This window comes from Hyaena hyaena, unplaced genomic scaffold (genome assembly GCF_003009895.1).
Source record: "Hyaena hyaena isolate Hyena2069 unplaced genomic scaffold, ASM300989v1 scaffold_404, whole genome shotgun sequence".
NCBI classification, from domain to species: Eukaryota; Metazoa; Chordata; class Mammalia; order Carnivora; family Hyaenidae; genus Hyaena; species Hyaena hyaena.
In genome coordinates this window covers 1154384-1168496 of record NW_024081036.1, presented here as the reverse complement: position 1 = coordinate 1168496, position 14113 = coordinate 1154384, and the positions used below count along the sequence as shown (strand labels likewise).

At 44.1% G+C, this 14113-nt stretch overlaps 1 protein-coding gene across 1 annotated transcript in view; it reads right to left on the bottom strand.

Annotated features, from left to right (window-relative positions):
* Nucleotides 1–13103, bottom strand: part of CD226 (CD226 molecule) — an 83986-nt gene extending 70883 nt beyond the window's left edge. Inside the window, exons 1-3 of the mRNA XM_039251943.1 lie at nucleotides 12702–13103; nucleotides 7007–7078; nucleotides 6365–6703 (exon numbers count right to left, since the gene is read on the bottom strand). Coding sequence (XP_039107874.1) covers nucleotides 6365–6703; nucleotides 7007–7052 — 385 coding nt within the window. The 5' untranslated portion in view covers nucleotides 7053–7078; nucleotides 12702–13103. The remainder of the gene's footprint in view (nucleotides 1–6364; nucleotides 6704–7006; nucleotides 7079–12701) is intronic.
* Nucleotides 13104–14113: the final 1010 nt, after the last annotated feature.

Sequence of the window (14113 nt, the reverse complement as noted above, 5' to 3'; positions counted from 1 at the left end):
GAAGATCAGAGAGTGAGAAAGCCATGGGAGATGGCCAACATGGAGCGCCAGAATATAAACCCTTTACTATAAATGGGGACGAACGCAGTAAAGCCTGTGCTGGGCTTACACAATAGTTCACCTATCTGGCATCGCCCTTCTCCCTGGCCCTCCTTTCCTTCCTCTCCCCATGGCTGCTCTATTCTTAGCATCTGTGCTTCCCCTCCCTTCAATGCGGTCAGCCCTTAAAGCCATGGCAACCATTAGTACTTGCTTCGTTACCCATCTTCTTCACATGTGCTGGCTAAGTATCCAAATGACTCCAAAATTAGTATTTTCAGTCCTGAGCTTCCTTCTGGTTTGCCATTCTATAATTTCAACCGTTAGCCGGTCACAGGCTACTTTACAAGTCTGTGCATCTGAAACCAGACATTTTCCCCCTCTTCTAAGCCAAGTCAGTGTCCTAATTTCCCATCTTTTAAAAGAAATGATTAGTTTTCAGTCCCTGAATCATAAACATTTGGAAACATTATTTTCCTTCTTCCTGACCTCCCATCCAAATCAGAATGAGGATCCCCTCCGTATCTTAGATAATTATCTTTGAACTGTTCAAAAATAGCAGTCACATCCTTTCCTCCTGTTTATATTAGAAATTCAATAGATTTTAAAGAAATTCCAAAAAAAATTTTTGAGATAAGTGGGAAATAAAACACCTGTATAAGAAAAACCTTTTAACTCCAAATTTTGAAGACCTTTGTGTCCCTTACCAATCCTGACCCTTGCTGTCCATGTTTTAGAATTCTACTGGGGCGCTTGGGTGGCTCAGTTGGTTAGTCGTCTGACTCTTGATTCTGACTCAGGTCATGATCTCACAGTTGGTGAGTTCCAGCCCTGCATCAGGCTCTGTGCTGACAGCTCAGAGCCTGGAGCCTGCTTTGGATTCTGTGTCTCCATCTCTCTCTGCCCCTTCCCCACTCATGCTCTGTCTCTCTCTGTCTCAATAAGAAGTAAACATTAAAAAAAATAGAATTCTGCTTCTCCTTATAGTGTTACCACACATTTATATCTGTAAGTAACATTTTGTTCATTTGCATGTTTCTTAACTTTACAGTAAAGAAGTCGTATGCTACTTGCTGTTACTTGCTTTTGTTTTTTTCCAACAAGATGTTCCCAAGATTCATCTCTGTTGTGAGCATAGTGATCAGTCATTCACCTGTTTTGCTATTACAATCACTGCTGCTACAAAAAATGCCAGGTGCCCCACCTATTTGTGGGCAATCCCTAGGATATCTAACAGAGTGAAACTATTACATCATAGGATATGGGATTCCTTAGCGAATGCTGTATCATTTTTTTTAAGTAGATGTGACAGTAAATTTCACCTGTTAATTTGTAGGGTGTTTTTGGATGAGATTAATGTTTAAATTGGTGAATTCTGAGAAAACAGATTGCCTTTTATAGTGTGGGTGGGCATCGTCCAATCAGTTGAAGGCCTGCATAGACCATAAAGACCCGCTTCCCCAAGTTAGTTAAATCTCCAGCAGACCGCCTTCTGACTTCATCCACACCATTGCCTTTCCTGGGACCCAGCCCACTGGCCCACACTGTGGACTGGGTCTTGCCGGGCTCCATAATCACATGATCCAATTCCACGTAAAAAAAAAATCTCTATCTACATATACATCCTGTCGGTTCTGTTTCTCAGGAGAACCCTGAATATTACCAACACCAATAATACAACAGATATACCAATTTACCCTCCCACTGGCAATGGATAAGTGTTTCAACCCATAGAATACTACGTGTTCACCTGACCTTACACTCGCCCCCTCCTAGAAGCTACAACTAATTTAATCTTGCAGGTGGTAAAAAAAAAAAAAAAAGAATTGGCTTATTATGTGTCTCCCTGTGAAAAATGTTCAGTAGCTTCCCATGGTCTACGTTACAGTATGAAGTTCAGACTCCATTAGGCACAGCAAGATCTGGGCTGACCTAACTTCCCAGGCTTTTCCTGACGTTCTGCTGCTCTGGAGGCCTTCAGCTCTCTTTTTCAACTTAGAATCTATGGCATAAAACCTTACTTGGGACGCCGGCATATCACACACTGAGCCCCTTTGCTGGTGCGGGCACCCCTGTTCCCACCTCTCGTGGCAGTGAGGGGCGGCCGGCCGAGGGCGGGAACCTCCCCCCACTGGAGCTCTGTGTGTGGTCAAACAGGTGCACACCCTCTTCCTGCGTGGACGCCAGACTCCCCCCGTGCCCTCTCCACACTGTCCGGATTCTTAAGACACTGCCCCTCCACCATCTTTTCTCCTTCCCTCACTTGTCTCTCTCTCTTAAAAAAAAGCCTTCCAAGTCGTCAAGGCCCAGCACTTGATTCTTGAGCCTCCTCATTCACCTTGCTGCAGTCAAATTCCTCCTCATCTCATTGCTGGCACCTCACAAACATCGACTGCTTTCACCCTGGTGCTCAGCAACCTCGAGGTGGTTAATAACTCGGAGCCACACTCCTTCAGCTGCATGGTGGGAACACACCACCTCTGCCATGGTGTCTCCTAAGTATTAAAGGAGAGGCCATTTGTTTCATACCCAGGAGGCACCTGATGAAAGTTAGGTGGTGGAGGATTGGGGGTGAGCCACCCTTTTGGGGGTGGGGGGCATTTCTATAAATGTAACTACATTCGCTTTAACGGGCTAGTAAGGCGAGAGACACATGGCATGCAGTAATTTTCCGCTTGACCCCACTCCCACCACGAAAGGGATGCCTTTGAAAGGTTACCTTCCCAGCCACCTCAACATCTTTTCCCTTAAAGCAGTAAAATAAATACAGCCATTCTTACCATTAAATTCTCCAAATTGGTTACTAGTTGAAAAACACTTGTGAAGTTAACACACATTTTAACATAAATTTGCATTAACAGCGCCATTTATCCAGAATAAGATGCCCAATTTGCTCTTCAGCTCTGGGCTGAAAGCCGTGGGGGAAGGGGGGGGTGGTGGCAAGGATGTACCATGCTTGATGTCTCCTCATTGGAGGGCCCCCAGAGGGCTCCATGACCCCCAAACTGTCATTTTCTGTCCTCAAACTACAACTTTATCCAGTGGGACACATACAAAGTCTGAGAACTTAGACAGATATTAGACCTCACCACACTTCAAATCCTTGCCTGTAAAATCAAGGTTATGTCCACATCCAAGTGTGCAGTGTGGTTAAGTGAGAAGATATGGGTGAAATTCCTCCCTTGTAGTAAGCGATCAGCAAAGAGAAGAAAATAGTGTATTTAGAAAGCAGTGGCTTTCTTGGTTAAGGTCCGACTTCAGCTCAGGTCATCATCTCAGTTTGTGAGTTCGAGCTGCGCGTCGGCCTCTGTGCTGACCGCTCAGAGCCTGAAGCCTGCTTCAGATTCTGTGTCTCCCTCTCTCTCTGCCCCTCCCCTGCTCAGTCTGTCTGTCTTTCTCAAAAATAGATGAACATTTAAAAAAATTGTTTTGAAGAGAGTATGTAGTTCAATTCCTTCATCCTTTGGAAGCTCTTACAACCTTTTATACCAATTGTGACTTCTGGGTTCCAAGTGCAATCTTGTAGTCTTAAGTAGATCGTCAACTCTACATTACACATGCATGCAATACAATAGGTCCCGATGGGTCGTTAATAAAGCACAGACGGAAGACTTTAAGTATATATGAGGTTAACTTTGAACTACAGCTACTATATTTTCTAACCTCACTATCACTTTTAGTAAAAACAAAACAACAACAACAACCAAACGAAGGCACACCTGGGTGGTTCAGTTATTTAAGCATCTGACTCTTGATTTCAGCTCAGGTCATGATCTCATGATTCATGAGTTCAAGCCCTGCGTCAGGCTCCACACTGACAGCCTGCTTGGGATTCTCTCTCTCTGTCTGCCCTTCCTCTGCTTGATTTCTCTCTCTCTCTCTGTCTCTGTCTCTCTCTTTCTCTCTCTCTCTACATTTTAGCTCTATCCTCTCTCCTAAACTTTCAGAAGAGGCCAAACTGACTGTTGTTGTTTTTTTCTTTTCAAATTAAAATTCTATATATTTAAGGCAGGCAACACAATGATATGATAAACATATATGAACACCGTGAAACAATTACTATAATCAAATTAATCTACATAGCTTCTCACACAGTTACCTTTCTTTTGGTGAGAGCACCTGAAGTCTACTCTCTCAGGAAATGTCCAGTGTTCACTCCAATATTATTAATGGAGGTCTCTAGGTGGAGTTGTCCTACATCCCTGCAACTTTGTGTCCTTTGACAACCGCTCCCTATTTCCCCACCTCCCTGTGCTTGGTGACCATTGTTCTATCTTTTTTCTTTTTTGCTTTTAATGTTTATTTATTTTTGAGAGAGAGAGAGAGAGAGAGCGTGCGTGCGCAAGCAAGGGAGGGGCAGAGAGAGAGGGAGACAGAGGATCCGAAGTGGACTCTATGCTGACAGCAGTGAGCCTGATGTGGGGCTCGAACCCACAAACCCTGAGATCATGACCTGAGCTGAAGTCAGACGCTTAACCGACTGAGCCACCCGCATGCCCCTATTCTACCTGTTTTGAGTTGGTTGTTCCCTGACAGAAATTGGAATTCCTGATCTGGAACCTGAACTGCAAAAGCTTGCCATCTGAAGGGTGGGGGGTAGGGGGTCCCATCTCGCTCTGGTTTTGGTGGCTCAAGCTGGGCACCCAATCGCTCACTCACCTTTAGGAGTAGAGCTATTGCCAATTCTTCATTTGCATGGCCAACCAAAAGTGGTCGATATACTAAAATCTGGCCGCCAGGACCTAACAGCTGACTGCTAAGTGAATGAGGAGTTCAGGGGGAAGGTCGGGGCTGTAATGTCTTTCACTAAGGAGACTTTGCTAATAGACACTCTGCAAGCTTCACTCATGCACACAAAGCCATTTTTGAGCTTAGCTACAGCTACAGAGAAAAAAACACTGTCACATGGGAAATTCTCTTACCTTCTGACCATTCGATATCCCTTACACAACATTGTAAATTGTTCTTTTATAATATGCATCCCTTAAAAAGAAAGCACTCTAGCAGATGTCACATAATGTGTTCTGCTGAATGTCCATTTGAGATATAATTTTAGAGACTCCAGACAAGAAACACACAGTTTCAGACTATTTCCTTCCCTAGACTATTGCTGACATTTGAAAATTTCATTGTTAGTTATTTTGTTATCAAAACCATAGGAAATAATTATAGTTAAAATAATAATACCTATCATTCCCGGACTACCATAGGCCGAGTTCTTTAACCATATGATCCCTTTGACATTCAACAAAAAGATTGCTTTATTAACTCAATTTACTGTTCAGAAGCCTGAGATTCTGAGGGATTGAACAGCCAACCTAATGTTATATAGAAAGTAAAGGCTATAAAACCCACGCATTTCTCATACAGTACACACAATCCGTGTGGCTATTACTCAAAGGATGTACTCACTATGCACCAAACCACAGAACCTCGCAGACATAGCAGAAAATACCCAATAAATCATTCGATTCTTTCGGAAATGACATTTCACAATTTCTGACAGGTCCACTCTTGTGGAATTTGGATGAGGCAAAAACAGAAGCCAGTGTATGAGCTCTGCTCAGATTCACTAAGAAGTCTAGATTTGGGGTTACATCAGGGGTTTGAAGCTGGTGCTGAGTGCCTAGCAGAAGGAAGCAGCATCCCATCACTGGGAAGAGGTGCAGAAGGGGGCCTGTCCAGCTTCTGAACCCAACTGTGGCCAGCACGAGTTCAGCCTAGGCTCAAGTCATCACTGAGACAGTGTAAGACCTGTGCTTTCCCCTAATACACTCAAATGTGAGATGCTTATTCTACTCAGAAATGATAGCACATTAACAAAGATGAAATTAATTCACAGAATTATTTCTTTAAAGCAATAATATCATAAGATCTAGAAGTGAAATAAGTCAGGCAGAGAAAGACAGATACCATATGTTTTCACTCATATGTGGATCAGGAGAAACTTAACAGAGGACCATGGGGGAGGGGAAGGGGAAAAAATAGTTAAGGAGAGGGAGGGAGGCAAACCATAAGAGACTTTTAAATACAGAGAACAAACTGAGGGTTGATGGTGGCGGGGGAGAGGGGAAACAGGGTGCTGGGCATTGAGGAAGGCAGTTGTGATGAGTACTGGGTGTTGTACGGAAACCAATTTGGCAATAGACTGTATCATAAAAAAAAATAACAAAATAAAATAAATTTCTTTCAGGAAAAAAAAAAAGATCTAGAAGTGAAATTGGAAAATACCACAAAAATATGACAAACATTACATAGTTTCTACTTGGGCTTTAAGAATCAAATGTTGAAGATGGGTAAATGGGTAAATAAAATGTTCACTTACCTGATGCAACTACCTGGATCACTTTTTCCCAATGTCCATATGGGAAAGTATGAAGAAAACACGAATAGAAGCCCACATCAGCCTCAGAGGCATTATGAAAGGTCAATGTCATGTCATTAGGAGCCATGGTAGAGTTTAAGAAGTAAACCCTATCAGCATAGGGTGCTCTTACAATCACACCGTAAGTAGGGCTGAATATGGCTATGGACTCCCTGTCCGTAGTATTGACCTTGAGCCACTCCATCTGGGTTATGGTGTCCAGTGATGAGTACACACATTCTAGACTCATGTTCTTAGTCAGTTTAACAGTCGTGTCCCAGAACATTTCTTCACATAGAGCTGAAACAGACAACATCACATTTACTCAGTGAGGCTTGATGATTGAAACACCAAATAGATACCCAAAGCTTATTCTAAGCTTTCTAAGACCTAGCAAGGTAGCAAATAGAGATCATGCTAAAGGCTAACAGTTTCTCTCTTAGCCTAGAAAGGTTTCCACCACTTATGAGAAGTATTTGTAACTTGTAGATTTCCTGAACAAGTGACAAATTATCTGAGCCAAATAAAGAGCATTATAAATTCTAAACATGTCATACTATAAGACCAAAAAAGAAGTAAATTTTTAAATGAAGACATCTTTACCTCTGTGTATGTGAAGAATAGCCAAGAAGAAAGCAAGATAATCCATCTCTGGAAACTGTTTGGGAGGCTGGTCTATTAAAAAAAAAAAAAAAAAAAAAAGATAATTTTTATAATGTTACATGCAGGGGCCCAGCACGATGCACTGCTTCCTTCCTCTCAGATACTATCACTATTGTCTTCTTTCTCTGAAGTATGAACACAGGAAAAAGGTCTTAGCTTCAATGTCAGGTTTGCTCTTGCACAAGGGATGAGCAGATTTGAATCACTTCTCTCTCGGGGAAATCGCTTATTTTCAAGCTTTAAATTTCTACAAAGATTCATTCATTGAACAAATCGGCGAAGGGCTGAGTGCATTCTCTTTGCCAAATTCTGCTCTAGGCAATAAGGATGCAACAGTAAAAAAAAAATTGTAGAAAAAGTCCTTGTCATCATGGAACTTACATCCTAGTGCAATAAGACAGAAACTGAAATAAAAAAATAAAATACATAGCAAGTTATAGGTGGTGAGTGCATGAGGGAAAGCAAAGCAGGAAAGTGCAGATAAGGCAAGGCGGGTGGGAGTGCTTCCCTTTTAGACAGGAAGACTCGGGAAGTCTTCACTGTGAACGTGACATTGGAGCAGAGACTGAAGGGCAGGGGGAGAGGCCTCGGGCTCCAGAGGCTAGAAGGCTCCGTGGTGTGGACTCTTGCTCTGCTCGGCATGGCCTTCCTTTTACTTGTACCTCTTCTTTGACCACAGGCATTTGCTTTGGAGGTGATGAAGGGACCGCGGGAGACCCTCCAGATACAAACATATCGTGACTCAGGATAGTTACAAATCTACCATCATGGGTGATTTTTTTTCCTAATGTTTTATTTTGAAATAGTTACAGTAATTTACAAAGATAGCACAGAGGGGGTCCATATACTCTTCACCCAGCTTCCCCCAAGGGTCGCATCTTCTGGAATTCTAGTACAATATTTAATGTGATTGATTTTTTAGGTTCATCATTGTTCCCTTCTATCTTATGTAAAATATCAGTTCAGTTTCTTAAGAACTTGCTAGGAGCATAGCACCATGTCAATATAAAAAAATGAATTATTGCCTCTATCATGAGAGGAATTGTATGAATGCACTTGTCCCCTGATGAAGGTCAAAATAGAAGGTGGGTCAGATCTGGGAAGAAGGGGAGGGGGAGCATGAATCATTAGCAAACCTGTTGCCTGAGGTCAGCTCTGGACCTCTGGATTCAGTTCCAAAGTTTATCAGCAGGTGCCCACTGCTCAGCATCAGTATCTCATGTGGGGACTTTTTCAAGAGGCAAGAAATCAATGGTACAAAACTAGGCTGAAGACATATAGTACTGGGTAGTGCCACCTTATATTTGCATAGCATGCTATTTTCCAAACCCTTTCACCTCTACAGTATTATTTGTACCTGTGACAAATAATATGATATTTGTCTGTATGATAAAGTCAGATGTGGTATCTCTGTTTTGCAAGTAATTAAAAAAAGAAACCAATCTGTCCAAAATATTAGTGAGCTGTGCCAGGGAACCCCGTTTAGGCCCTGGAAATGCAAGTATGAGAAAGACTTGGTCTCTGCCCTTAAGTCATGCAATAATCTATTGGCTCAGACAGGTTGCAGAGGTCGTCTATTATAATAAAACCTGGTAATTCTATAGAAGTCAAATTTGAACAAGTTTTATGACAGCCCAGAGAGGGAACAATTCATTCAAATAGATTCGAGAAAGGTGTCATAGAAAAAATGTGCCAGTTCTGGGCTTTCCAACCCAAGACTTTGCAAGTAGAGTAGGAGGAGAAGGAGATAAAGGCATAACAGCACAAGGTATTTTCAGGAAATGGTGCGACTGTGGGGGTGGGGAAGATGCAAAAACTGTGTCAGCTCCAGACTGAAAGTATCTTGGACACCCATGGAGGAGTCAAAGCTGGCCATCAGAAACCGTGGCATCCAGCTTACATCTGAAACAGCAGCACCAAGCACAGTCCCTTGGACACATGTCTCAGGCGTAAATAATCACAACTGTGTCAGCAACACAGAGCCACTAAATATCTCATGGAGGGAAGTGATGTGGACAGTTTTGCCATTTTGAAAGATAGCCTGGATGCCTGTAGAGAATGGACTGAGACAGCAAGGGCATTAAGGATTTATATCTGAGTCAGGAAAATGAATTCTATCTATCAAAGATTAATTACAGGACTTCCTCTGATAGGTACTGACAGAAAATAAAGCTATAAAACCTAAGTTAGACCCAGTCCCAAGAATTCCTGAAGCCCTCAAGAAAGTGTTCTCCTAACTGCTCCCCCCTTGCACTCGCCATACATGGCCACAAACCTGTATCCCTTCACACACACAGACACACACAGACACACACCAGTACCTGGGATGACCTTGTGACAGACACTGCATAATCAATACAGTTCAAAATACTTAATAACCTTTACTATCAGTAAAGTGAAAAGACAAGCTCAAGCATGGGGGAAAAATATCTGCAAATCATACTTCTGATAAGGGTCTAGGATCCAGAATATATAAAAGACTCTTGCAACTCAATAACTAAAAGGCAAAGAACCCAATTTAAAAATCGGCAAAAGCTTTAATAGGCATTTCTCCAAAGAGGATACATAAGTGGACAACAAACACATGAACTGATGCTCAACATCACTGGTCATCAGAAAAATGCAGATGAAAACTGCAGAGATACCACGTTCCACCCACCAGGAAGGCTAGAATCAAAACTAAGGAAAATACTAGTGTAGACAAGGTAGTAGAGCCATCAGACCCCTTGTGCACAGCTGATGGGCATGTAAAATGGTGCAGCTGATGTGGAAAACAGTTTGGCTGTTCCTCAAAAGGTTAAACAGAATAAGCATATGACCCAGCAATGTCATTCCCCAAAGAACTGAAAACAGGTACTCAAATACTTGCATACCAATATTCGTAGCAACTCTACTCACAAGAGCCGGAAAGTGGAAACAACCCAAATGTCCCTCAACAGAAGAATGCATAAACCAATTGTGGTATGTCCACACGATGGAATATTATACAATCATGAAAAGGAATGAAATACTGATTCCTGCTTCAACATGAATGATGCTTGAGAACATTATGCTAAGTGAAAGAAGGCAGATGCAAAGGGTCTCAAATTATAAGATTACATTTATGTAAAATATCCAGAATAGGTCAATCTGTAAAGAAAGAAACCAGATTGATGGTTGTCTGGAGCTTAAGGAAAAGGAAATGGGAAGTGACCGCATAAGATATGGGATTTTCTTCGAGGATGATAAAAATGTTTCAGAGCCTGATACAGACAGTATTTGGAGAACCCTGTGAATATACTAAATGCCACTCAATTGTACACTAAATTTTATGTTGTATGGATTTCACTTCAATAAGAAAAATTATGCTAGTGAACAGCAAGAGTCCAAATTCATCTCAGGTCTTTCCAATTGCAGAAGCCACCACATTTTGCTGTTGGCCTTGCATTTATCAATATCATGTGGTCCCTCAACCATTCTGGTCTGCAAACGCGCACTGAGCCTCACGGCACCTGCTGAGAATAGTCCTGTTGCACACCTGCCACAACTTTCCAACAGCTGGAAATAGATCATATGGAAGGCAGTCCAGGGTGTCAGATAAATGATTTATGATGTAAGGAATCACTAAGTGCTTATTAAACAAATGTCAAAACATTATATTTCTGTTAATGCTATATCTATATGGTGTGTGTATGTTGTCAGGGCTGGGTAAGGTTGGTAAAGACACAGGTGAAGAAGTAAGAACGACGAAGAACCAGCATGCAACAGCATACTGGCTGTGGATCCTACGAGAAATTAGATGTAACACAGCATCATCGACCCTCAGTGAATTTTCTCCCCTGGCAGCAATGAAGCAGGGCTGAGGGAGTATTATGAGAAAGAGGGAATGAACTGACAATAGCCTGCAGTAACACCCTCATTCCCAAGGTGTCCAAAGCCAACTTAGGTAAGAGATGGAAAGGGCAGATGTGCGCTTGCTTTCTGCAGTGGCTAAAGTCGGGGGGCCTGGAGGCTAAGGATCCAAATGAAAGGCGCAGAAAGACCTGCAGCTGAAGATAAAGTTCGGCCGTTACGACGGGGCTAAGGACGAGCCCCATTCATCAGCATCTAACCAAAGACAAATAGAGACTGTGCTCGAGCTATTTTTGTTGTGTGGGGAGCCATTTTTTGCATGATTTATGAAGGAATTTTGGCTTGAGGGTTTTTTTCTAATAGAGCTGTCTGTATAAAAGAGCTTCATCCTCGACAAAGTCATTAATCAAAATATTACTGGATTCCTCTCGTATCAAACACGTCCCAGCTAACCGCACAAGTGTGAATGCAGCTCACAAGTCCGCCGTCCACTGCATGCTCGTGGGTGACCTGGGCAGGGTGACAACCTTCAGATAACGTGGCTTCCTTCTCCCGGACTGTCTACACAGGCTGATGCTTCTCGGTCTCCTCAGCTTCACTGCTTCTATCTGCAGTATGTTCTGCTCTCTCCAGTGTCTGTGCCTTTTCTGATCATCGGGAGGGTCCTAGTCTCTCCTCAGCTACCCACACGGGAGCACCCGGCATGTGCGGTGGGGAGGCCGCTCCGCTCCCTCCCTTCCACACTTGCTGGGACACCTACTGCCATGTTGGAAAGCAAGGGGGCTGCAGAGCAGAAAGCCTGTGCTGGACTTTGAGAAGAAGGCGCTGAGGCTCGGAAGGGTTTGAGTGTGTGGGGTCCTTCGTTCCCTCCCTTTGGTTCCAGATGTGAGAGTTTGTGCGCCTCTGGCTGGAATGTCCCTGCTGTTGGGAGGCTCCGAGATCCGATAAGACATCGAAAGCAGTGTGACAGTCTAGGGCTCGGCTCCCTGCCTTGAAGCATCTAGGGAAGAGACTCTTTCCAGCGAGGGCCACGTGGCTTCCCTCGGCCCGCCATGCCCTTAGGACTTTGGCAAGTCACCGAGGCGTCCCCGGAGTTAGTCACTGTTGAGGGGCCATCTATTAAGGACTCACTTCCGTTCGAGGCAGAGAGCTCAGTTTGCCTTCAGTAGAGATCGTCCAGGACAGCGTTCTGCTAACTCTGGCTCATGGGCAGAGTCCAGTCTACTGTCTGACCTTTGTCAATAGTCTGTTTGGACTTGGCCACTCTCACTCGGTTACACATGGTCCATGGCTGTTTTTGTGCTCCGAGGAGTAGCTGCAAAGAGACCAGGTGGCCTACAAAGCTGAAAATAGTAACTATGTGACCCTTGACAGAGCAAGTTCACCACCCCCTACGGAGGGTAGTGGATACTTAGATAGGCAGCACTGATTATTTAAGTGCATCCTTGCTTAGTCTTGCTTGAAGGAAGGAAGGTTAAGCCTAATGGTGCGGACACTGGTAAAATTAGCTCAATTTTCCGATTTTCAAGAACCATGCTATCAGAACCTACTACAAATACAATTCTTCTAGAAACACACCGAGAGAAAGGACCTCAATGACACTCTTGTCCTGTACTGTGCCCATCAGTGAATTTACAGGTTCATAGAACATCAGCCACACAGCCAATTACAGCTTTTTCCACAGCTCCTTTCCTGCCGAAGCCACTTATACCATGTCATCGACAGCCTCCCCTCCGCTCGCAACATTAACCTTGAAAGTGTGAACTAGGTCACAGCTACTCTTTTTTTCTAGAAGGGTACTGACCTTGAGGTGAGTTCTGCCCGCTCTAACTCTCCTTTCCCGATGCGTCTCTGGTTAGGGGCTTCCTGTTTGTCGTGCCCTCCTTGCCTCGCCCCCACTCTCCACTGGCGGCCTCTCTGCTGCTGTCCTCGTGTGGTGGGCGCTGGGGGAACAGGGGGGCTCTGTCCCCGGGCCCCTAGCTCTTGGCCTCTTCTCTCCACCACAGCTCCTTGGGGTGGCGGCTGAAGTAAAGCATTAATTATCTCACAAAGCGGTGCTATTTGAAGGGTTAAACCCAGCGAAGAAGTGCATCTGCTTCTGGAAGCATCTTTATCACTGTAGCCACTCAGGCCCACTGTACACTCAGATCGCGTTCTGTCCTTCTCCTCCCCACCCCCCCTAAAACTCTACGGTTGAGAACAATGTACTTCTCACCCTCTGTACTAACCTGAAACTACACACGAAAACTTTCGGTTGGTTCCTTTGCCTTTTCTTCCCCATTTGTCTTCCTGCCAATCAAAGCACTTCATATTCAGAAGTCTCTGAAGTGCAGGAGGCTTCTTATCGCTGCCCCTATCTAAGTGTGTTTCCATCCTCCCTTCTAGATACTCTTTCTGGGGTTGTGTTTGAACCTCCCACTCTGACACAGAAACCGCACAGGTTGGCACTTGCTAAGAACTCTTCCTGCAAGTTTAACAGCTTCTCTGCCTTCAAAATGCAGTTGGTTCTAAGTTTTTCCAGAGGGCAACAGAGTGAGTTTTATTTGCTCTTCTGATTTGCTAAGTGATAGAGATTCCCTGTGGGTTAAACCACCACGAGGCCCTGTGGTTGAACTGGAGATGGTGTGATTCCCAGGAATTCTGGTCAGGGAGGTGGGCGCCTGCAGAGGAGAAGGCACCCCCGGGGCCAGCCGGCCCCCCCACGTCTCCCTGGGCGTCACACATGCAGGGCTGGCCTCTCCTGCGGACCACATGCATGTCTGAAAGTGCGGAAGAAGAAAATACATGCTGCATGTCATCGCACAAATGATTGTTGAGCAGGCTCTGCGGGACAGCAGAATCCCTCTAAAACACATGACCCGTGTCACTCTCTTGGATACCTCACCAGCCTCAAAATATATCCAAACTTCTTACTGACTTAAAGGCCGGATAAGATTGATCTCTAAATTTTTCCAACCTTATGTCTTACACTTCACTCACCCCCATCCTCCTCTTCGGACCCACCTAGTATTATACATTTTAGGGAACACCTTCTGATAGAGCACGGGCTTTGCACATGGGGTATCTTTGCTTTGACTTCTCTTAACCCCTCCCACAGGGAGGCCTCAGCTCAGACATCCCTCATGGGGTAGACTCCCGGAGCCCCCCTTTCCTGGGCTAAGTGTTCCTTCTGTGAGTTCCTTAAGAACCCCAGATAATCCTTACTGAGGCACTCCT